This window comes from Mastigoproctus giganteus, chromosome 13 (assembly GCF_048544385.1).
Source record: "Mastigoproctus giganteus isolate SK-2022 chromosome 13, ASM4854438v1, whole genome shotgun sequence".
NCBI lineage: Eukaryota > Metazoa > Arthropoda > Arachnida > Uropygi > Thelyphonidae > Mastigoproctus > Mastigoproctus giganteus.
Window position 1 is genome coordinate 80,452,845 of NC_143587.1, and position 26,052 is coordinate 80,478,896.

The following is a 26,052-nucleotide window of genomic DNA, read 5'->3' on the forward strand; positions in this document are numbered from 1 at the left end:
CTCTGTAACATGCTGATGTAGAAAACAGTCACCCAAGATATCCACAAAAGTCTTGCTAGTGTGTGAGTGACCAACCCACAAATTCCAGTTAACAAATGTTAAAGAGACATTCTGATTTTCTGGCCCACTCTATTTCCCTGTATAGCTGTTTAGTATACTCATCACTATCATTAGGCTTATAACACACTCCTACTTTCAGTTTTGTTTTTCCAGTGCTTATATCACATCAAACTGACTCAACATTGCACTCGTCACCCAAGTCAACTGATGCACTGCCTTACAATTAATATTCTTCTTAACTAACAGCATAACCCCTCCACCTCTCCTGGACTGTCTGTCCTTGTATACATTTAAATTCACCAACACTTATATCTGAATGACACTATATCTCCTCTATTTGTACAATGTCTGCATTCGATGACTTCATCAGTACTTAATAAATTCATCAAATTTATTAACAATGTTCCTACAATTAGTGTATATGCAAATATACATGCATGTGTTCATATTGTTAGTTACCCAATTACCCAAACACAGCCCATGTATTCCTTTGTTCCATGATGACCCACAGCAGGGTGTAAAATCTCAGTTACCTTGCATCCCAGGCGGCTACATGTACCAATAGTAGCAATGCAAGAATCATTTTTACCCAAGCCTGTGGCTCTAGTTAATCTATTAGTCTGCGAATCCTCCCAACCTAGCAGTTTTCCATCACACCCATGTCTGCCTCGATAGCATTAGTAAATATTCTTGCACCCCCTGCTATTTAATTGTATCCCATCCCTGTAGAAACAGTTTCTTCTGTTAACAAACACAGACCACACTGAAAAAAATTCTACCTCACAAGCCTTGCACATTCTGTCTGGGGCCGAACTGGTTGACAAGGCTCTCAACATATACTCCCTCCTATCATTTCTTGGCAGAATTTCCGACATTTTCAAATTCAAATTTAACTTGAGACTTTTTTGCCAACGTTGCCCTGTACTCGTTAAATAAGTCCTTAGAGCTCCTACTCTTAATATCATTAATGTCAATGTGTACAACAATATCACCTTTTGTGCCCTGCACAAAAGGTGAAAAATATCTGCTCTACAATGTCATCTACTTTTGTCCCTGGCAGACATACTTTGGTCTTATTCCACCTATCCTTCTTTCACAGCATATTTTCTGTTTCCGTGACAATAGATTCCTGACTATAACTAGCTCCTGTGGGACCAGCACATTCTGCCTTGAAGATTTGCTGCTGTGTCATCTGGTGCACAAGAGTGAGCTCTGACATTGAGTTGGGCAGCTGAGAGCTTGATGGGGCTCCCATTTTAATTCCTTTGAGGGCATCTACCCTATTCTTCAAACTTCATAGACTCCCATCAGAATGCTGAGTTAGCACCTAATTGCTAGAATGAGTACAGAGAAGGGCAACAAGGTTAGTGAGAAGAACAAAGGGGTGTTCTTACCAAGAGAGGCTTAAGTTCTGCAAGTTGCAGCATCTGGAGACCAGGCACTTGTGAGATGATCTGACTGAGGTGTATAAGGCTCTGGTCTTATTCCACCTATCCTTCTTTCACAGCATATTTTCTGTTTCCGTGACAATAGATTCCTGACTATAACTAGCTCCTGTGGGACCAGCACATTCTGCCTTGAAGATTTGCTGCTGTGTCATCTGGTGCACAAGAGTGAGCTCTGACATTGAGTTGGGCAGCTGAGAGCTTGATGGGGCTCCCATTTTAATTCCTTTGAGGGCATCTACCCTATTCTTCAAACTCTCATAGACTCCCATCAGAATGCTGAGTTAGCACCTAATTGCTAGAATGAGCACAGAGAAGGGCAACAAGGTTGGTGAGAGGAACAAAGGGGTGTTCTTACCAAGAGAGGTTTAAGTTCTGCAAGTTGCAGCATCTGGAGACTAGGCACTTGTGAGATGATCTGACTGAGGTGTATAAGGCTTTGAATGGTTTGAGCAGGCTCAATGCTGATGGGATACTTCTGTTTGCTCAGATCAAGAACCTGAGGAGGCATAGATTCAAATTAAGAAAGACAGTTGTAGAATAGATGTGTGGAAGTTTGCCTTTAGCCAGCGGGTAGTTGATTGCTTGAACAGACTTCCATCTGTTGTTGTGGAAGTTTATAGCTAAAATAAATTAAGGCTGAACTAGACAAACATTTGGAATGACCAACCAGATGGGTGAAATGGGAAGGTTTTTTTTTTTTTTTGGCTGATGCTATATAAGCATCAGCTTCTTTCTTGCATCATTTGCCTCTACTAATGCTAATTTCTTCATGCTCTCTGCACTTAGCACACACACAAAGACATCCTCCTTGGGCAGATCATGTCCTTTCCAGAAAGGTCTGCAAACATTTTTTAGGCTGTGATGCATTGGAGAATCACCCCCTTCGGTTCTCCTTCTCCCCCAAGCCATACCACTTCTGCTACATTCTGCACATTGCTTTGCTGCTCTAGTCTGTGGCATGATTTCCGTTTAAATACAGTTTAATTGGTTTAAAAAGAAAATTAACAAGGTTAATAAATTTAATTGATTAATTGACAGACAGTACTACACTAAGCTAATAGATTCCTAAATGCAGTGACATGCATTACGCTATCTAGTTTTGTGTTACACCTAACGCTATCAGATTTGAGATATATGTTTGCTATACTGTAATGAGATTGCAATGTTAAATTATGTTCACTATACTGTAACGATTGCAATGTTAAATTAGTTATAGCTTTGTTAAAAAGTAAAAATTCCTTAGCTAAACACAAAAAAGATATATATCCAATAAGTGACTAGAACCTTCGAGCTACTTATCACAAAAATAATATTGAAATAAAATGTGGAATCAATAGATGAAATATTTAAGGGCTAATCCATTAATTATAATTAATTAATTGTAATAATATGAAAAAGTCTTTGGAAAATATTTTTGGGTGTTTTGTTATGAAGGCAGGATTCAATCTTGGAAATACCAAACTGGAAATCACCAAACAAACCCTGCACATCAAACCTTAGCCATGGCTTTTGTTTCAGTCATTGAAAGTCTCTTGGCTCTACAGCAATTCAATTAAATCCCACACACATTGGCCACTTACTATGCTGACTTATTTTTGGAGTGACTTGATGACTCTAGTCACTGACTAGAGCTACTTTTCTGTAATGTGAATTAAATGAGTTGAATTAGCCAAATCACTAGTTTTGCCCATCACTGATATACCGGCTACTATAGAAACTCATAAGATTCTTTCAGTGATGTTCAGGAACTTTGCTAGCAGAGAGAAAGAAGTGATTATCTCGTTGTTTAATGCAATGGTTGGGTACACCTGGAATACTCAACATAAGTTAAACACATTGTTTTACGAGGGACTTCTGTTAGGTGCAGAGAAGAGTAACAAGGGGGGGGGGACACAAAAGAATATTCTACCAAGAAAAACTGGAGTTCCATAAATTGCACTATCTGAAAAATAGGCATCCGCATGGGGACATAACCACTCCAAATTATGGCTTTAAAAGAGTTCAGTAAGCTAAATGCTGATTCTGTATTTACTCTTTCTTGATGACACAGACAAGGGAATATAAATTGGAAAGGATAGATGTGGAATAGGTATGGAAATTTTTCTTCAACCAGAGATTGTGTTGGAATAACTATTATCTGGTACTGTGGAAGTGGGTAGTTAATTAAATATTCATTCCTTGTTATTTTCCAATTAAAATAAGTTAATTCTAAAAAATGTATTTTAAATTAGATGCATCTTTAGTAGGAAATTATCAGTTTACATTTTTTGTAGGTGATATTTTATTTATAACATTGCATTTATTGCATGAAGTATATAAATACTACATTAATTCTTATAGGTTATAGGAGAACTAACAGAAGATGGAATCATTGTTTTCTTAGCTTCATTACAAGGTAAATGTAATTTATTTTATCTTTATTTTCAAGAAACTTCAAAAGTCAAGTCAATTGACAAATAGAAACATAATTAGTTCCAATATTGTGTCTAATGAAATATTTTACATAAGAATAACACCTGCTTTCAAGAAAAATTGTAAATGAAAGAAACAACTAATAAACCAAAATTATTACTTTATGTAGAATTTGTTACTGTTTGTTATACAGTAACAATTTCTACCTTAAAAATTGATGATGTTCTCATTATTAAGTATATGTCATCTTAAAACTTTAGCATTATGCAGGTATTAGAAGATCTTCCAAAAAAAAAAAAAAAAGCAAATACAGAGCAGTTGTGGTACAATAGAACCTCACTAATTCAGACTGGGAGAGGGTTCCGAATAAAGGAAATATAGTGGATTCCGGTTATTTGGGCCACCGGTTAATCAGAGCAACCATTTATTTGGGGCAAGTCTTAAAAAACAGAACCCAATCCAGAAAATAGCCAGGGTTTACTTCACTTAATTGGGACAACATGCCATTTAATCGGGGCAGGAGACCGCAGCATTGAAGATTATCCTATGATTGTTTGCAACTGTACCGCATGTTCGGTCGGATTTCTGTAAGTCACAACCATAAAACAATTAGCAGTCACCTGTTTATTGGGCTTTTCTGTTAGTGCAATCTATCATAAATGGATAGCAAACTCAATCTTATTGAATTTGCAATAATACCGACAGCTGGAATTCTGTGGGTTATTATGGTGAAATGTGTTTACATTTCCATGGAATCTTTAATCATATAAAAAAATTAATTTTCAGAATCTTCTCTTCATTCCAATTTTTAAAGCTTCGTAATTTGTTGCTCCATTCTCACTTGCTCGTATCGTGTTACTTGCAATTTGTGTGTGCCATGTTCTTTGTTATTGATTGCTTCTCTTTTCACTGTTTTAAATTTTAACCCCAACCCACAAATGTCAGTGAACAGAAATGTCAACTAGTTAGTATGTACATACAGTATGTGTTAATTATTCTGATTATCACGTATATTCTTCCGATTTTCACGTATCATTTAATTTTTTAATTGGTAAGGTAATAAAGGATAAATTTGTGCTTAATATATATTTACATTTATAGCCTGTGGATAATATTCCTCCCATTTTCTCTAATTAGAATCGCTGTTTAATAGAATTAAAATTCAATTCACAAACGTGATCACAATGACCGGTGCTTACTACACATTGTATAGTGAATGGTAGTTTACTATGGAGACTCCATTGTAATGTGATTTGATTTTACAGTGAACCAATTGTAAAGCGGGGATCCATTGTAGTTTTAACTATTTACATGAAACTTCGGATAATTGGGGCAGCCGCTTAATCGGGCTGAAATGCACTAGTCCCAATGTGTCCCAAATAACCAGAATCGACTGTATATGTAAACGTCTTCAAGTTGGATAATCTGATTTGAGGTCATTTCCTTTTGTTTTAAATATAAAAATCAGCATTAGCATTAGTTGGGCGTATGATGCAAGAAAGCAAGCTTTCTTGCATCATATGCCCAACTTTTTTTTTTTAGACTCAGCTAAAAAAAAAAAAAAAAAAACCCCCTTCCCATTTCACCCATCCATTTACTCCAAATGTTTGTCTAGTTCTGCCTTGAACTTATTTAAGTTTCTAACCTCCACTAAAATAAATGGAAGTTTGTTCCAGCTATCAACCACCCGCTAGCTAAAGGCAAATTACTTCACATCCATTCTACAATTATCTTTCCACAATCTGGATTTATGCTCCCTCAGGTGAGTAATCTGAGCAAGAGTAAGAATCCAATTAGCATTGAGCTTGCTTAATCTATTCAAGGCCTTATACATTTCAATTAGCATTAGCAAGGGCGCATGATACAAGAAAACACGCTTATATAGCATCAGCCAAAAAAAAAAAAAAAAAAAAAAAACACATGCCCCCTTCTCATTTCACTCATCCACCCACTCCAAATGTTTGTCTAGTTCTACCGTGAATCTGTTTAAGCTGTCTTAAACAGAAATGGACATTTGTTTCATCAATCAACCACCCGCTGGCTAAAGGCAAACTTCTGCACATCTATCCTACAACTCTCTTTCCTCAGTTTGAATTTATGCCCTGTCAGGCGATTTATTCTGAGCAAGAGGAACAATCCCATCAGCATTGAGCATGCTCAAACCATTCAAAGCTTTATACACCTCAATCAGATCACCTCGCAGGTGCCTAGTCTCCAGACACTGCAATTTGCAAAACTGAAACCTTTATTCCATTCACTAATCTTGTTGCCTTTATTCCATTCACTAATCTTGTTGCCTTTCTTTGTACTCATTCCAACAGCTCTTTAAATAAATCAGAATGTCTTATAATGGGGGGTTTTAACTTCCCAGATGCATGACTGTAACTTGTGGGTTGGTCGCTCACACACTAGTAAGACTTTTGTGGATTTATTGGATGATTGTTTTCTGCAGCAGCATGTTTGAGAGGCAACCAGAGAGGGTAATACTCTTGATCTGGTTATCAGCAGTGATCATTTGTGTATTAAGAATTTGCAGAAAAAGGAACCACTAGGTGGCAGCAATCACAGTGTACTGATGTGGGATTTACTTAAAGATATAATTACCATCAGGGGGTAAAGGAAAGGGTTTTTGCTTCCGTAAAGGTGAGTACAGTGGTCTCAGACAGTTTTTAAATTCTGTACAGTGGGATCAACTGACGATGTTACCAACAATAAATTCTAAGTGGGAAGCATTCAAGGAATTAATTGTGCAAGCTACTAAAAGTTTCATACCTATTAAGAAATATTGTTCAAGGTTTAGGCCTAAATGGTTATCAAATGAACTAATGAGACTTGTGACAGAGAAAAAAATGCATGGGATGCATACAAAGCGACTCAGAAGCCTATGGCAGATATAAGCTAGTCTGTAATCAGGTCACAAAAGAGGTTAGGTAGGCGAAGGCAGATTACGAGAAATCTTTGGCAAAGGATGCTAAGAAAAACAGCAAGGATTTCTTTACTTAATAAACTCTAAAAGAAAGGGGATGAATCTGATTGGTCCACTAGATATCGATGGTTCGAATGTTGATTATCCTGCTCAGATAGCAAATAAACTGAATGAGTATTTTGCATCTACATTCACACATGAAGAGTTATTAGGGTTTGAAAATGGCGGAAGGTTATCAAATTGTAGCAGGATACGTAATGATTTTGTAATAACTGAGAGCAAAGGGGAGGAGAAATTGTTGAAGTTAAACATAAGAAAGGCACCTGGGGGGGATGGGATCTATCCAGTTATATTAAAGGAGACGGAAAAGCAACTAAGCAAACCCTTAGCCATAATTATGAGAGCATCCTTGGGCTCAGGGGAGGTCCCCACGGACTGAAGATGTGCAAATGTATCCCCAATTCACGAAGGGGGATTGGAGGATGACACGAGTAATTACAGACCAGTTAGTTTAACTTCTGTTCCGAGTAAAATAATGGAGTCACTGGTTAAAGATGCATGGTAGATCATCTAGACAAGACTGCAGCAATAGCATTAGCATTAGCATTAGTAGAGGCATTTGATGCAAGAAAGCAAGCTTATGCAGCATCAGCCAAAAAAAAAAAAAAAAAAAAAGTAACATAAATAAATAAAAATAACCACTTCCACTTCACCCCTCTGTTCGTTCGAAATACCTGTCCAGCTGAGCCTTAAACTTATTTAGGCTATCAACTTCCACGACAAGGGATGGAAGTCTGTTCCACCCACCAACCACCCGCTGGCTAAAGGCAAATTTCCGCACATCTATCCTACATCTGTCTTTCCTCAATTTGAATTTATGCCCTCTCAGGTGATTTTTCTGAGCTAGAGGAAGAATCCCATCAGCATTGAGCATGCTCAAACCATTCAAGGCTTTGTACACCTCTATCAGATCACCCCGCTGGTGCCTAGTTTCCAGACACTGTAATTTGCAAAACTTAAGCCTTTCTTCGTAAGAGAACCCCTTTGTCCCATTCACCAATCTAGTTGCCCTTCTCTGTACTCGTTCCAGCAGCTCTACATCCTTCCTGAAATGAGGCCTCCAGGCCTGTATACAGTACTCTAGGTGTGGCCTGACCATTGCCTTATACAAGGGAATAATCACCTCCTTATCCCTGCTAGAAAAATTCCTATATATCATTGACAATACACCATGAGCTACTCTTGCAGCTCGTCTGCACTGCTCAGAGAACTTCATATCTGCCTGCACCACCACCCCCAGGTCCCTTTCATTCTCTACCACTGTCAGTGTAGTACCACAGAGTTGATACGTTGCTCTGGGGTTGCTGTTTCCCATATGTAGTACTTTACATTTGTCAATGTTAAACTTCATTTGCCACCTCGAAGCCCATCTGCTCAACCTTTCCAAATCCTGTTGCAGCAGCATAGTGTCAGTAGTGTCCTTGACAACCCTGCCAACCTTCGTATCATCTGCAAACTTGGACATTAAGCCTGATATACCATCATCAATATCATTTATAAATACAGAAAACAATAAAGGCCCCAATACTGAAACCTGAGGGACTCCACTAATAACATTAGTCCACGATGAGCAGTGTCCATTGATTACCACTCTCTGTCTTCTCCCCCTTAACCACCCCTTTATCCATAGCAGCAACTTGCCTCCAATGCCACACTGCTCCAATTTGTGCAGCAGTCTTCCATGTGCAACAGTATCAAAAGCCTTTCTAAGATCCAAGTATATAATATCAAAGTTATTCCCTGCATCCAGTTCTTTTGTGACTGCATCATAGTATCCAATCAAATTGGTCAGGCAAGACTTCCCCTTAACAAAACCATGCTGTGTCCTAGCTATAACTGAAGTCTTGTCTAGATGATCCTGCAGTGCTTCTTTCACCAGTGCCTCCATTAATTTTCTGGGAACAGAAGTTAAACTCACAGGTCTATAATTACTTGTGTCAGCCTTTGATCCCCCTTTGTGAATTGGGGTCACATTTGCACATCTCCAGTCAATGGGTACCTCCCCTGAGTCCAAGGAAGCTCTCATAATTATGGCTAAGGGTTTGCTTACCTCCTTTGCTGCCTCCTTTAATATAACTGGATAGATCCCATCCACCCCAGGTGCCTTTCTTGTGTTTATCTTCAACAATTTCTCCTCCACTTTGCTCTCAGTTATTACAAGATTCTCTAGCTTACTGCTAGAGTTGAATACACCTCTGGCATTCCCCTCGCTGAATAACTCCTCATGTGTGAATGTCGATGCAAAATATTCATTTAGTTTGTTAGCTACCCGAGCAGGGTCATCAACAGTTGACCCATCGATCCTAAGTGGACCAATCTGATTCATCCCCTTCCTTCTAGAGTTTACATAAGTAAAGAACTCTTTGCTGTTTTTCTTCGCATCCCTTGCCAAGGATCTCTCGTAATCTGCCTTCGCCTGCCTAACCTCCTTTGTAACTTGGTTACAGATCAACTTGTATCTATCATAGGCGTCCGTGTCACGTGTTAATTTGTATGTATCCCATGCATTTTTCTTCTCTGCCATATGCCTCATTAGTTCATCTGACAACCATTTAGGCCTAAACCTTGAACAATATTTCTTAGTTGGTATGTAAAGCCTAGTAGCTTCCACGATAAGTTCTTTGAATGCTTCCCATTTTGAATTTGCTGTTGGCAATATCATCAGTTGATCCCACTGTATAGAATTTAAATACTGTCTCAGTCCATTGTAGTCGCCTTTACGAAAGCAATACCCCTTCCCTTTACCCCTAATGGTAGTTACCTCTTTGAGTAACTCCCACTTCAGCACACTGTGATCACTGCCACCAAGTGGTTCATTTATCTGCAGATTCTTAATGCATGAAGAATCACTACTGATAATCAAATCAAGAGTATTACTCCCTCTAGTTGCCTCCCGAACATGCTGATGTAGAAAACAATCATCCAATAAATCCACAAAAGCCTTGCTACTGTGTGAGTGACCAGCCCCCAAATTCCAGTCAATATCTGGGAAATTAAAATCCCCCATTATAAGACTCTCTGATTTACTGGCCCACTCTATTTCTCCGAACAGTTTCTTATTATACTCATCAGAGTCATTAGGCCTATAGCACACTCCTACTCTCAATTTTGATCTCCCAATGCTTATGTCACACCAAACTGACTCGACACTGCACTGTCCAGCGATGTCGACTGGCTTCACTTCCTTGGATTTTATGTGTTTTTTAACTAATAGCATAACCCCTCCTCCCTTCCTATCCTGTCTATCCTTTCTGTAGACATTGTACTCCCCAAATTCCAGTTCTGCATTTCTTATATCTGTGTGACACCACGTCTCTGAAATCCCCACAATATCTGCCTTTGATGTTTTGAGCAATACCTCAAATTCATCAAATTTATTTACTAAACTCCTAGCATTGGTGTACACACAAGTATACATGCACCTGTTCTTTTCCTTAGCTACCCTAACACAACCCATGTGTTTACTTGTACCCCAATGATTCCCAGCAGTCTCTGAAATATCCTGCATCTTATTTTCCAGGCTGCGGCTCATTCCAATAGAAGCAGTGCAAGAATCACTTTCACCTCTGCCAGTGGCTACTGTTAATCTATTAGTCCTTGTATCCCCCCAATCTAGCAGTTTTCCGACCCACCTAACATTGCCTCGATTGCATCAGCAAACATTCTTGCACCCTTTCTATTTAAGTGTATCCCATCCCTGTAGAAGCAGTCTCTCCTGTTAACAAGTACAGACCAGGCTGAAAAAAATTCTACCCCTTGAGCCCTGCACAATCTTTCCAGGGCCGAATTGATTGACAGGGCTCTCATCATATACTCCCTCCTATCGTGTCTGGGCAGAATTGCAGACACTTTCAATTTCAACCCTAATTCACGGCTTTTTTTCATCAGTGACCTGTACTTGTCAAGTAATTCCGCCGATCTCCTACTCTTAATGTCATTAGTGCCAACGTGTACAACTATATCACCTTTTGTGCCCTTAAAAGATGATATCCGCTCTACAACGTCATCAACTTTTGCCCCTGGCAGACATACCCTGGTCCTATTCCACCTATCCTTTTTACAAAGCATGTTTCCCGTTTCCCTGACAATAGAGTCACCAACAACTACTAGTTCCTTTGGGACCAGCGCATTCTGCCTTGGGGGTTGCCGCTGTGTTCCGCGATGACCAAGTGCAAGCTCTGGCATTGGTGTGGGCAGCTGAGAGCTTGATGGGCCCCTCACTTGTAATCCTTCGAGGGCATCCACCCTATCCTTCAAGCTCTCATATAGGCCCATAACAACGCTGAGTTGTCGCCTTATCTCCTTACACTCCTTGCATCGCACACACACAAAGACATCCCCCATGGCAGTATCATGTCCCATACTTGACTGCTCCGCAAACATCAAGCAAATAGTGCATCTTACAAGGCTGTGATTCAGAGGACAACTGCCCCCCTCAGTTCTCCCCTGGGCCACAGCATTCCCATTAGCTTGAGCCCTTTGCTTTGCTGCTCTGGTTTGAGTCATGATTTAGATTTACTTTCAATAAAATTTCAATTTCTGTACAAAATTAAATCCTAAACTTGTATCCAAACACAGTTATAACGCTATATTTATGTTTCAGTAACGAGTGTTATCTACGGAATATTTACGTTTCAGTAACGAGTGTTATCTACGAAATATTTACGTTTCAGTAACGAGTGTTATCTGCGAAATCCCTTTATATAACTTTCGTATCAAGTTATGTATTAATTATTTGTTTTTACTAATTATTTATGTTACGTAACCTAAGTGGTTATATGTATAATTAATTATGTTAAATAAAATTAATTATATTACGTTTGTAATCTAAGTCGTTATATGTATTTATTTAAACGTACAATTTAACTGCTAACGAAGTTCAACTAACGCTATCTAGTACGGTATATCGTATCACAAAGGCGGGAAAATTACGAACGGTTAGCGGAGTTGAAACACGTGGAAACCTTTACCGATACTTTTATGCAATTACAAGGCCGAGTAAAGAATAAATACACCAAATTAATCAGAAAATCACAAAATAATGTTATACTACTAAATTTAAATCAAAAGTTTTAGAAAAACAATAATTTCAAATCAATAAATAAGAAAAATCCACTTAGCGGCTTTGAAATAATTCAGACACAGCATGGGTTTGTTAAGGGAAAGTCTTGTCTGACAAATTTAATAGGATATTATGATGTGGTTACATAGGAACTGGATGCAAAAAATAATTTTGATATCATATATTTGGATTTCAGGAAAGTTTTTGACACTGTTGAGCATGGAAGACTATTGTACAAATTGGAGCAGAATGGTATTAAGGGTAAGTTGCTACAATGGATAAAAGGATGGTTAAGTGGGAGAAGACAGAGGGTGGTAATCAATGGGTGCTGCTCTTCGTGGACTAATGTTATTAGTGGAGTCCCACAGGGTTTGGTGTTGAGTCCACTGTTGTTTTATATATTTATCAATGATATTGATGAAGGTATATCAGGCTTAGTGTCAGAGTTAACATGAAACTTCGGATAATACAAAAGTTGGCAGGGTTGTTAATGACAGTAATGGCAGTGTGCTACTGCAACAGGATCCAGAAAATTTGGGCAGATGGGCTAAGAAGTGGCAACTGAAGTTTAACATTGAAAAATGCAAAGTACTTCATATGGGTAGAAGTAACCCCAGAAAAACGTACGAACTGTGTGGTACTACACTTAAGGTGGTAGAAAATGAAAAAGACCTGGGAGTAATTGTGAAGTCAGATATGAAGTTTTCTTCATAATGTAGACAAACTGCCAGGGCAGGTCATGGGATTTTGTCAATGATATATAGGAATTTTGCTAGCAGGGAAAAGGAGGTGATTGTCCCTCTGTATAAGGCAATGGTCAGGCTATGCCTTGAGTACTGCATACAGGTCTGGAGACCTCATTTTAGGAAGGATGTAGATTTGCTTGAGCGTGTACAGAGAAGGGCAACAAGATTGGTGAGGGGAATGAAGAGATCCTCCTACCAGGAGAGGCTTAAGTTCTGCAAATTGCAGTGGCTGGAGACTTAAGCACCTGTGCGGTGATCTGATTCAGGTGTATAAGGCCTTGAATGGGTTGAGTACGCTGAATTCTGATGGGATCCTTCTACTTCTTCAGATTACGAACCTAAGGGGGCATAAGTTCAAATTAAGAAAAGACAGACGTACAATAGGTGTGCGGAAATTTGCCTTTAGCCAGCGGGGGTTTAATTGCTGGAACAAACTTCCATCTGTCGTTGTGGAAGTTGATAGGTTAAATAAATTTAAGGAGGAACTGGACAGGCATTTGGTGGGAATGGTGTGATTTTTTTTTTTTTTTTTGACTGATGCTGCATAAGCTCCAGACATGTGTACAGTACTGAAGGTGTGGCCTGACCATTGCTTTATACAAGGGAATAATCACCTCTTTATCTCTGCTAGAAAAATTCCTATATCATTGATAAAATACCATGGGCTACACTTGCAGATCATTATCTGCACTGCTCAGAAAACTTCATATCTGCCTGCACAATTACCCCTGGGTCCTTTTCACTCTCTACCTCTGCCAGTGTAGTACCACCATTGATGTGTTACTCTGGGGTTATTGCTTCCCATATGCAGTACTTTACATTTGTCAATGTTAAACTTCACATCATCTCGCAGGTGCCTAGTCTTCAGAAGCTGCAATTTGCAAAATGTAAGCCTTTCTTGGTAACATCAACCCCTTGTTCCACTCACCAATCTCATTCCCCTTTGCTGTACTCATTCCAGCAGCTCTACATCTTTCCTAAAATGAGGCCTCCAGACCTGTATACAGTAGGAAATTATCAGTTTACATTTATCATAATTAAGGTGTGGTCTAACCATTGCCTTATACAAGGGGACAAACATCCCCTTATCCCTGCTAGCAAAATTCCTGTACATCATTGACAAGACACCTTGAGCTACTCTTGTGGCCTTTGTGCACTGCTCAGAAAACTTCAAATCTGACTGCACAATTACCCACAGATCCTTTTCATTCTCCACTACCCTGAGTGTAGTACCACCCAGCTGATACGTTACTCTGGGGTTGCTCTGCTACTCATATGCATTACTTTATATTTGTCAATGTTAAACTTCAGTTGCCACCTCTCAGCCCATCTGCTCAACTTTTCCAGATGTTTTTGCAGTAGCATACTAGCATTAGGTGTGTTAGTATTAGCGCACTAATACTAACTAACACACCTACTCATTTTCCCTTTCCCAGTGCTTATGTCACACCACACTGACTCAACATTGCATTGCCCACCAATGTCAATTGGATGTACTTCCGTAGATTTTATGTGTTTCTTAACAAAAGCATAATCCCTCCTCCCTTCCCGTCCTATCTATCCTTTCTGTACACATTGTACTCCCAAAATTCCAATTCTGCACTGCTTATGTCCATGTGGCACCACATCTCTGATACCCCAACAATATCCACTTCTGATGCCTTGACCAGCACTTCAAATTCATCAGAGTTATTTACTATACTTCTGTCATTGGTGTACATGCAAGTATACATACACCTATTTTTACTCTTAGTTATCCTAACACAACCCATGAACAGTGAAACTTCTCCTAACGGGCACCTCTCGTTAATGGACATCTCTCTCTACAACGGACATTTTCAAATTCCCCAACTCATCTCCATTGGTTTTAACATGTTTGCAGCTTCTGTCTGGCGGACATTCTCTGTAACGGACGCGGACAGGCAATCTGCACTGTTTCGTTTAGATTAGCACTTAATTTGATCTCCCCATAACGGACTGCGGGAGAGCTCACGGCCCTTTTTCTAGGAACTTTTCTTCCACATATTGCCTCAATCTATTTTCTATTTCCGATTCTCTGAATTTTATCAAGGTTTACGTCGCAGTTGTAAACCCTTTTTCAAGAATTTTAAGGCACGTGTAAAACTTCTGATGAATTTGGTGTGTGCAGGGGGGGGGAAATTTGGTCGACCTTTCATCTTTTGAGTTTCAGTTTTCAGTTTTGTTCAGTGTCATGTGAAGTGCACAATGTCTTCTCGTAAACATTTAACTTTAAAAGATAAAGTCGAACTCATTAATGCGTATGATCGGCAAAAAAATAGTGTTCGCAATCTCGCTGCAAAATTCAAAATCGGGAAGACGCAGGTAAGCAACATCCTAAAGGGAAAAAAAATGAACTGCTCAATTCAATTTTGGCAACACAGAAATGATCAGGTTCAAAAATCATTCCCGAAAACTGTTGGACTTCAAATTGACAATGTTACGTATGAGTGGTTTTGTCGTGCACGTGCTAAAAAAATTCCCATTAATGGGCCTATTATTAGGGAAAAGGCTTTGGAGGTTGCGAAATCTATGGGAGTAAATGAGTTCAAAGCTTCTGTGGGATGGCTAGACAAGTTCAAAACTTGGCATAAAATTTCTTGGAAAACCGTAAGTGGTGAAGGTGGATCTGTCGATACTGGGGTTGTAACAGAGTGGACCGTCAAATTGGAAGATTTATGTCGTGATTTTGAAGCTAAGGATATTTACAACTGTGACGAAACAGGGTTGTTTTTTAAAGCTCCTCCTGAAAAAACTGAATCTAAAAAACGAAAAGTGCCAGGGCGGAAAAATTTCTAAGGAACGCTTGAGTGTACTATTGTGTACAAATATGCTGGGAGACTTTGAACAACCTCTTGTTATAGGAAAACCATAAAATCCTCGTTGTTTCAAGGGCATAAAGTTGAATCTTTTGAATGTTGACCGGAAGTCTAATAAAAAAGCGTGGATGACACGAGATATCATCAGCGAATGGATAAGTCACTTTAACCAAAACATGATTCGTCAAAACAGAAAAATTATTCTTTTCATGGATAATGCTGCATCTCACCCGCACATTGAATTGTCCAACATTCAAATCGTTTTTCTGCCACCAAACACATCTGCAGAGTGTCAGCCCTTGGATAAAGGGATAATAAAACATTTTAAACTTCACTACAGAAAACGTGTTTTAAGACATCTCATTGCAAACATGAACGATGTAACATGTGCGAGTGACCTTGCAAAGAAAATCAGCATCCTAGATGCGATTCAGTGGATTTCCTCTTCAGTAAACGCAATTAGAAAACAAACTGTCGTGAACTGTTTTGTAAAGTCTGGCTTCTCAAACGCAAAAATTGAAGTTGTGAACAGCAATGTGGAGCACTAAGAAGAACAAGAACTTCAACATCTATTGACAATGTACAATACTTCAGCTACAAGTGACCCTGGCTACAAAGATATAGACTCGAACCTCACTACAGAAGATGGTGCTCTAGATATCAACGACATTATCATCGATATTTTTCAAGAAGTTCCTCATGAGGATGAAGAAATGGAAGGAGGTCATTCTGTCGAAGAACATATTAACGACAAACCACCGATGAAAATAGAAGAAGCGCTCGTACAAATCAATCGTTTAAAAATGTTTTTCGCCGCTGAAGAAGATACTGAAGGACTTTCGATGGTTTCTTCACTCCAAACAAATGTTGAAAACAAAATTATCAGCCGGAAGAAGGTGCAGAAGAAAATAAGTGATTACTGTATGTATTTTTCTTAAGATAAAATCATAATATGCATAGCACAATTGTATGTATATTATTTACAAAAATATTGTGCAAAATCTGTATATAATTTAATTTAATTTTACATTAAACGTTTAACGATTTTTCTTTCTTTCTTTTTTTTTTTCTCCCTCAGACTTCTTGTTAGCGGACACTTCTCTCTAACGGACAGATTTTCATTCCCCATGGCTGTCCGTTAAAGGGAAGTTTCACTGTATTTACTTGTTCCATGATGACTCCCAGCAGCTCTTGAAATCTGCAGCTCTCTAGGCTGCTGCTCATTACAATAGGAGCCATGCAAGAATCGCTTTTGCCTCTGCCTGTGTTGTTGTTGTTGTTATTTGGTTTTTAGGAGCTTTAGCAACTAAGGCCATATTGCTCCGAGATATGCGGTGGTCATTCCCTGACCTTTCCGCATCCTCCATATTTGGTGGTGATGGGCTCGAATCCCGGTCTAATCAAGAAGCGTGTGTTACGCACTGCTGCTCCTTTCCACCTGGCTACGGAGGCACCCTCTGCCTGTGGCTACTGTTAATCTTTTAGGCTGTGAATTCCCCAAACTAGCAGTTTTCCAACCCACCTAACACACCCTCGATAGCATCAGCATATATTTTTGCTCCCTTTCTATTTAAGTGTATCCCATCCCTGTAGAAACAAACTCTCCTGTTAGCAAGCACAAACCATGCTGAGAAAAATTCTATGCCACAAGCCTTGCCCAATCTCTCCAGGGCCAAATCGATTGACAAGGTTGTCATCATATACTCCATCCTATCATGTCTGGGCAGAATTGCAGACACTTTCAAATTTAATCCTACCTTGCAATTTTTTATCAACATTGACATTTACTTGATAAATAAGTCCACAGATCTACTTTTAATGTCATTAGTTCCAACGTGTACAACAATATCCCCCTTTGTGCCCTTGAAAGATGATATCTGCTCTACAACTTCATGAATTTTGTCCCTGGCAGACATACTGTGGTCCTATTCCATCTATCCTTTTTGCACAATATATTTCCCGTCTCTCTCTCTCTCTCTCTGACAACAGAGTCACCAACAATAACTAGCTTCTGTGGGACCAGTGCATTGTGCCCTGAAGGTTGCTGCTGTGTTGCCTGATGATCAGTGCAAGCTCTGGCATTGATGTGGGCAGCCGAGAGCTTGATGGGTCACCCAATTTAAGTTCTTTGAGGGCATCTACCCTGTCCTTCAGGCTCTCATAAAGGCCCATAGCAATGCTGATTGGCACCTAACATCTTCACACTGCTTACATTGAGCACACTCAAAGACATCTGCCTTGGCAACATCATGTCCAATCCCAGAAGGGTCTGCAAACATTTCCCAAGTTGCACATTTCTTTAGTTTGTGATGCATTATAGAATTGGGCCCTTCGGTTCTACCTCAAGCCACAATCTTATGAAAATGTCTATATTTAAAATAAAATGGAATAAAAACATTCAAATCAAATAGAATACAAATAGCATGATGTTTTTAAGCAATAAACTTGAATTGTGTCAAAAGAAGCTATAAATTTAATCAGATATACATAGTTTTTCCTCCATTGTATTGTGTCTATGAAATCGGAAATGATCAGTTGAGTACAGTTCCTATTTTTCTTTTCTTCTTTACTAATACTTTTTTTTCTTCATTTCCCACTCCCTGTAGATTTTTTAGTTGAAATTCTATTGCTATTTTATCTTCTTCTGGCCACATCCTAATATCACTCAAATTGATATCCTCTTTTTGTCCCAGTTATACAACAAATTTTGACACATGCATTATCTTTGATTCCATCTAAATAAATAACTTAATTTAATAGCTTTTCTTTGCACCTAGTACTGTACTTTGTTTTACTTCATTCCAACTTGCAGCTCATTGTAAACAGTATATTTAGGTATTGTACATTTTAGGTTATAAGCTACTGTCTTTTTTCCTCTTGTCAAAATAATCAAGAAAACTAAACACTCTTCAATATATATGATACAAGGAAGCAAAGCTCATACAGCACAAGCCAAAAAAAACAATACTTTGTCCAAATCTTCCTTAATTTTAATTCAAACTAACCACCTCCATACGGTAGAAGTTGATTCCAACGACTGATTACTCTTTAGCTGAATGAAAATTTCTGCACATATATAATTTCAAAATGCCCCTTGTATTTAATCTCAGGAAGAGTAAACACCATTAGTATTTAGTTTACTCAGCCCTTTTAAAGCCTTATACAATTCAATTAGATCATCACACAGATGGAGCCTGGTTTCCATAGACTGCAATTTACAGACCCCCTGTCTTTTTTTGGTAAGAATATTCTTTCTTTGGCCCCCAACTAATCCTGTTTGCTTGTCTCTGCATCCTTTCAAACACATCTTTTCCTTCTAAAAGGAGATGTCCAGTTCTTGTATGCAGTATTTCAGATGTTACCTACCCATTACCATTATCCAATGGAATAATCACCTCTTTGTTCCTGCTGGCAAAGTTCCTGTAATCATTGACAGAACCCACCCATGAGCTGTTCTAGCAGCTTGTTTGCACAACCCCAGGGGCTCACATCTGGTGAGTATGGGCTTGGCACACCCAAGGTCCTGAGCTTGATACCATCATTCTTCTCTTTCTTGGTGATTCCTTTCTACTTCTGACTCTCTCTCTTTCTCACGCGGTAATTCAGAAAAAAAAATTTTTTGGCTGGAGCAGCATAAACCTCAGGTTTCCTTGCACCATATGTCTAATAATAATAATAATAATAACCAACTTACTGTAAGACTGCATAATTACCCCTTAGATGTTTTTCATGCTCCACTGCTTTGAGTTTTGTACTTAAATGATATGTTATTCTGTATGTATTTATTTATATGTTATTACCCAAATGCAGTACCTTTGCATTTATTACTTTTATAGCCCAATTGCCATTTCACAGCCCATCTGCTTAATTTTTATAGATCCATTTGAAGTAGTACCCTGATTATTATCATTAACCACTGTTTCCACCTTTGTATCACCAGCAAATTTAGACAGTAAAATTGAAATACTTACACCAATGTCATTAATAAACATTAAAATCAGTAAGGGGGCCTAATACACACCAACTCCTGTGCAGCACCACTCATCGCATTAGTCTGAAAAATTAAAGGAGGGGTCTTAATTAGTGAGATTTTACTGCAGTGGAAAAAAGGGTTTGACATACGGGATCTCAAGATTACATATATCACACCTTTGGTCATTTTGTTCTTTTTAATGGTGAAGTAGCAACAACAGAAATCACTAAAATGGTAGAACATACTATAAGATCTCATTTTATCTGTATTAAATTTCAAAATGGAAATAAACAGATATTTTAGATCTCATACAGATTAAAAGTGCTTCATTCCTTCTTTTAACATAGGATCTGGTAAGCATATCTTTTTTCTGTAACCCATTCAATATTTGTATTAAAGCATAAAACAGTATGTTTCACCACATTCCTTTCAATGGTCTTCATTTTCCTTTTCTTCATCTTGTAAGGTGATTTTTTATAATTTTGCTATTTGTCTGAAATTTGAAATCATTTTCATTTTGCCATTAATCCCATCTGTAACTATTCCTCCTAAATTCATTTGGTTTATCAGGTCAACAGCTGATATCAGTCCATTGCTGCCCTCTATTTTCTAAATATTTTATAAAATCATTTGTTGATTTCAGCTCTATTTTTTTCCATGTCTCTATAAGTTTAGGTAATACAGACTCCCAGACTTCAGTGAGAAAAAACATGACATCTTTTAAAGTTCATGTAATTGTGATTACATCAGTTTAGTTTGTGCTATTAGATGAACGAGAAAGTTTATATTGCTGTAATTTGATCACCTGAATCACATTTTATATGTTAGCTACCTTTGCAATTTTCAGGAAGAAACATTGTTACCATCATCACTTTGCAATTCATTTATGTCTGAGTGATCTTTGCATCATCGAGAATTAGTACATTTTTTTATTTTCATTTCCTTTAAACTGTCTTTTTACAGATGGAACACATTCAGAGAGAGAGAGAGAGAGAGAGAGAGAGACAGATGGACTGTTCAGCAAACAATTTGCTGTTTACCCAACCTCTATGGTCTTTGTAGGGAAAAGGAGATGAATTTTTGAAAGCTCATAATTTTGCTCTCACCAGTAAATGTAATTTATTGGTCACAATGGAGTTTGCACAAAGCATTAGCATCACTTTGCTGATTTTGCAACCTGGTCTTCATGTGACTAATCTTAATTTTCTATGAACTACAGTTTTCTTTGGAAAAATTTTGCAAAATAAGCTGCTGTCATCAGCAGTAGTCTTTTTCAAGACCCAAATCCAATTGTTATCTTCTAAATAAATTTATGCTGAAAAGGGTTGTATGGGCATCATCAGCTGTTTTCAATCAACTGCAGGATGAAGGCCTCTTTAGCAACTTTCCAGTTTCTTCTGTTTTGTTGCAATGGCCATCCATCTACTGCCCATAAACTCATCAATTTCATCTGTCCATCTCCACTGTTGTCTTCCAGATTTTATTTTAGCTGCTCTTGGGTACCATTCTGTAATTTTCTTAGTCTATCTGTCATCATGTCTTCGAGCTGTGTCCTACCCAAGTCCATTTCAGTTCTTTAGTTTTGATAAGAATGACCTTTATTTGTGTTTGCAGCCTAATCCATGTGTTTCTCTTTTTATCTAACAGTCTGATTCCTAATATAATTTGATTCATTCTTCGCTGTGCAGTTTTCAGATTTTTTTCCATTCTTTTGGTGAGTGTACAAGTTTCACAAGTTATACTCCCCACCAAGTCATGGTGGGGAGTATACATTGGTTCATTATTTTACAGTTCACAAATTGGGATATCACTCCTTCATATATGACTATATTTCCTGAATGCTATCCATCAAAAATTTATTCTTCTCTTGACTTCCAGCCATTTATCATTATTACAGCTGATGACTTGTCCCAGATAAGTATATGACTACACCTTTTCAATTACTGCTCCTTCAATCATTATATCCCTTTCTGTGGCATACTTGTTCATCATTACTTTTGTTTTCGTCATATTGATCTTTAATCCAAAATCCTTACTAACTCTGCATAACTGAATAAGATTTTCCTCTAATTCTTTGGGATTGTGGCTTATGACCACAATGTCATCTGCAAATGGTAAATGGTTTAGGTACTCTCCATTCACATTGACCCTTATCTGCAACCAGTCTAATCTTCTGAAAGCTTCCTCAAGGGCAGTAGTAAACAACTTCGGAGATATTGTGTCTCCTTGTCGAACTCCTTTCTCAATTTTAAATTTGCTACTGTCTTTGTCTTGTCTAATAAAAGAGGTAGCATTCTCATATATTTTCTTCAAAATCATAATATGTGAGGTATCTATGCATTGTCTTTCCAGTGCCTGAAACATTGCCTTAAGCTGTATGGAGTCAAATGCCTTTTTATAATCCACAAATTCCAGGCATAATGGTGTTTTGCATTCATTTGCTTTCTCCATTTGCTGTGATATTACGTGAAGGTGATCCATAGTTGAGAATCCTGTCCTAAAGCTAGGGTTGATTCTTATCAAGTATTCTTCTAATCTGTTAGCATTAGTAGAGGCATATGATGCAAGCTTATTCAGCATCAGCCAAAAAAAAAAAAAAAAAAACACACACCACTCCCGTGTCACCCCTCCGTTCGTTCGAAATACCTGTCCAGTTGAGCCTTAAATTTGTTTAGGCTATCAACTTCAACAACAAGTGACGGAAGTCGGTTCCACCAACCAACCACCCGCTGGCCAAAGGCAAATTTCCGCACATCTATCCGACATCTGTCCTTCCTCAATTTGAATTTATGCCCTCTGAGGTGATTATTTTGAGCAAGATGAAGAATCCCATCGGCATTGAGCATGCTCAAGCCATTCAAAGCCTTATACACCTCTATCAGATCACCTTGCTGATGCCTAGTCTCCAGACTCTGTAATTTGCAAAACCTAAGCCTTTCTTCGTAAGAACAACCCTTTGTTCCATTCACTAATCTTGTTGCCCTTCTCTGTACTCGTTCCAGCAGCTCTACATCCTTCTTGAAATGAGGCCTCCAGACCTGTATACAGTACTCAAGGTGTGGCCTGACCAATGCCTTATACAAGGGAATAATCACATCCCTATCCCTGCTAGAAAAAGCCCGGTATATCATTGACAAGACACCATGAGCTACTCTTGCAGCTCGTCTGCACTGCTCAGAGAACTTCATATCTGCCTGCACAATTAGCCCCAGGTCCTTTTCATTCTCTACCACTGTCAGCGTAGTACCACAGATTTGATACGGTGATCTGGGGTTACTGTTTCCCATATGTAGTACTTTACATTTGTCAATGTTAAACTTCATTTGCCACCTCTCAACCTTTCCAGATCCTGTTGCAGCACCATAGCATCAGTAGTGTCCTTAACAACACTGCCAACCTTTGTATCGTCGGCAAACTTGGACATTAAGCTTGATATACCATCATCTATATCATTTATAAATACAGAAAAGAACAATGGACCCAACACTGAACCCTGAGGAACTCCACTAATAACATTAGTCCACGTTGAGCAGTGTCCATTGATTACCACTCTCTGTCTTCTGCCACTCAACCATCCCTTTATCCATAGCAGCAATTTGCCTCCAATGCCACACTGCTCCAATTTGTGCAGCAGTCTTCCATGCGCAACAGTATCAAAAGCCTTTCTAAGATCCAAATATATAATATCAAAGTTATTCCCTGCATCCAGTTCTTTTGTGACTACATCATAGTATCCAATCAAATTGGTCAGACAAGACCTGCCCTTAACAAAACCATGCTGTGTCTGAGCTATAACTGAATTCTTGTCCAGATGATCCTGCAGTGCTTCTTTAACCAGTGCCTCCATTAATTTTCCTGGAACCGAAGTTAAACTAGCAGGTCTATAATTACTTGTGTCAGCCTTTGATCCTCCTTTGTGAATTGGGGTTACATTTGCACATCTCCAGTGTATGGGTACCTCCCCTGAGTCCAAAGAAGCTCTCATAATTATGGCCAGGGGTTTGCTTACTTCCTTTGCTGCCTCCTTTAATATAACTGGATAGATCCCATCCACCCCGGGTGCCTTTTTTATGTTTATCCTCAACAATTTCTCCTCCACTTTCCTCTCAGTTATTAGAAAATCATCTAGCTCACTGCCAATGTTTACTTCACCTATGACATTCCCCTTCTTGAATAACTCCTCATGTGTGAATGTAGATGCATAATACCCGTTTAGATTGTTAGCCACCTGAGCAGGATCCTCAACTGTTGAACCATCAACATCCAGTGGACCAATCTGATTCATCCCTTTCCTTCTTGAGTTTAAATAGGTAAAGAACTCTTTTCTGTTTTTCTTTGCATCCTTTGCCAAGGATTTCTCATAATCTGCCATTGCCTGCCTAATCTCCTTTGTGACTTGGTTACAGACCAACTTATATCTATCATAGGCTTCCATGTCACCCATTAATTTGTATGTATCCCATGCATTTTTCTTCTCTGCCATATGTCTCATTAGTTCATCTGACAACCATTTAGGCCTGAACCTTGAACAATATTTCTTGGTTGGTATGTATAGCCTAGTAGCCTCCAAGATTCCTTGAATGCTTCCCATTTTGAATTTGCTGTTGGTAACATCATCAGTTGGTTCCACTGTATAGAATTTAAATACTGTCTCAGACCACCGTAGTCACCTTTACGAAAGCAAAAACCTTGATGGTAGTTACCTTTACCCTTGATGGTAGTTACCTCTTTGAGTAAATCCCACTTCAGCACACTGTGATCACTGCCACCTAGTGGCTCCTTTATCTGCAGATTCTTAATGCATGAAGAATCACTACTGATAATCAGATCAAGAGTATTACTCCCTCTAGTTGCCTCCCGAACATGCTGGTGTAGAAAACAATCATCCAATAAATCCACAAAAGCCTTGCTAGTGTGTGAGTGACCAACCCACAAATTACAGTCAATATTTGGGAAATTAAAATCCCCCATTATAAGACTCTGATTTACTGGCCCATTCTATTTCCCTGTACAGTATCCTATTATACTCATCAGAGTCATTAGGCCTATAGCACACTCCTACTCTCAATTTTGATTTACCCATGCTTATGTCACACCAAACTGACTCGACACTGCCCTGTCCATCGATGTCGACTGGCTTCACTTCCTTGGATTTTATGTGTTTTTTAACTAATAGCATAACCCCTCCTCCCTTCCTATCCTGTCTATCCTTTCTGTAGACATACTCCCTAAATTCCAGTTCTGCATTCCTTATATCTGTGTGACACCATGTCTCTGATATCCCAACAATATCTGCCTTTGATGTTTTGAGCAAAACCTCAAATTCATCAAATTTATTTACTAAACTCCTAGGATTGGTGTACACGCAAGTATACATGCACCTGTTTCTATTCTTAGCTACCCTAACACAACCCATGTGTTTACTTGTACCACAATGACTTCCAGCAGTCTCTGAAATATCCTGCATATTGTTTTTCAGGCTTCTGCTCATTCCAATAGAAGCAGTGCAAGAATCTCTTTCACCTCTGCCAGTGGCTACTGTTAATCTATTTGTCTTTGTCTCCCCCCAAGCTAGCAGTTTTCCGACCCACCTAACACTGCCTCGATAGCATCAGCAAATATTCTTGCACCCTTTCTATTTAAGTGTATCCCATTCCTGTAGAAGCAATATCTCCTGTTAACAAGTACAGTCCAGGCTGAAAAAAATTCTACCCCTTGAGCCTTGCACAATCTTTCCAGGGCCAAATTGATCGACAAGGCTCTCATCATATACTCCCTCCTATCGTGTCTGGGCAGAATTGCAGACACTTTCAAATTCAACCCTACTTCACGGCTTTTTTTCAACAGTGACCTGTACTTGTTAAGTAATTCCGCTGGTCTCCTACTCTTAATATCATTAGTGCCAACATGTACAACTATATCACCTTTTGTGCCCTTAAAAGATGATATCCGCTCTACAACGTCATCAACCTTTGCCCCTGGCAGACATACCCTGGTCCTGTTCCACCTATCCTTTTTACAAAGCATGTTCCCCGTTTCCCTGACAATAGAGTCACCAACAACTACTAGTTCCTGTGGGACCAGCGCATTCTGCCTTGGGGGCTGCCTCTGTGTTGCGAGATGACCAAGTGCAAGCTCTGGCGTTGATGTGGACAGCTGAGAGCTTGATGGGCCTCTCAATTTATTTCCTTCGAGGGCATCCACCCTGTCCTTCAAGGTCTCATATAGGCCCATAACAACGCTGAGTTGTCGCCAAATTTCCTTACACTCCTTGCATCGTGCACACACAAAGACATCCCCCACGGCAGTATCATACTAACCCAAGCACGGTACTAAGTACTATAGGTTATAATACCTCCGTAGCCGAGTGGGCGGGAGTTCAGTAGCACACGCTCTTTGAGTAGACGGGGTTCAAGCCCCTGACTGCTGAATACGGTCGATCTGCCAACCCGCACTGGACCAGCGTGGCAGATTATGGTCCATTTCCCTCAGCATGAATTGTTGAGGAGGCTTCCATCCTGCAGTGGG

The 26,052-nt window shown here is 39.0% G+C and overlaps 1 protein-coding gene across 1 annotated transcript in view; it reads left to right on the forward strand.

Moving 5' to 3' along the window:
- The window catches only part of LOC150076212 (prestin-like), a 402,991-nt gene that overhangs the window by 374,453 nt on the left and 2,486 nt on the right, over nucleotides 1-26,052 (forward strand). The window contains exon 18 of the mRNA XM_090387581.1: nucleotides 3,849-3,903. Within this exon, the coding sequence (XP_090243707.1) occupies nucleotides 3,849-3,903 (55 nt within the window). The remainder of the gene's footprint in view (nucleotides 1-3,848; nucleotides 3,904-26,052) is intronic.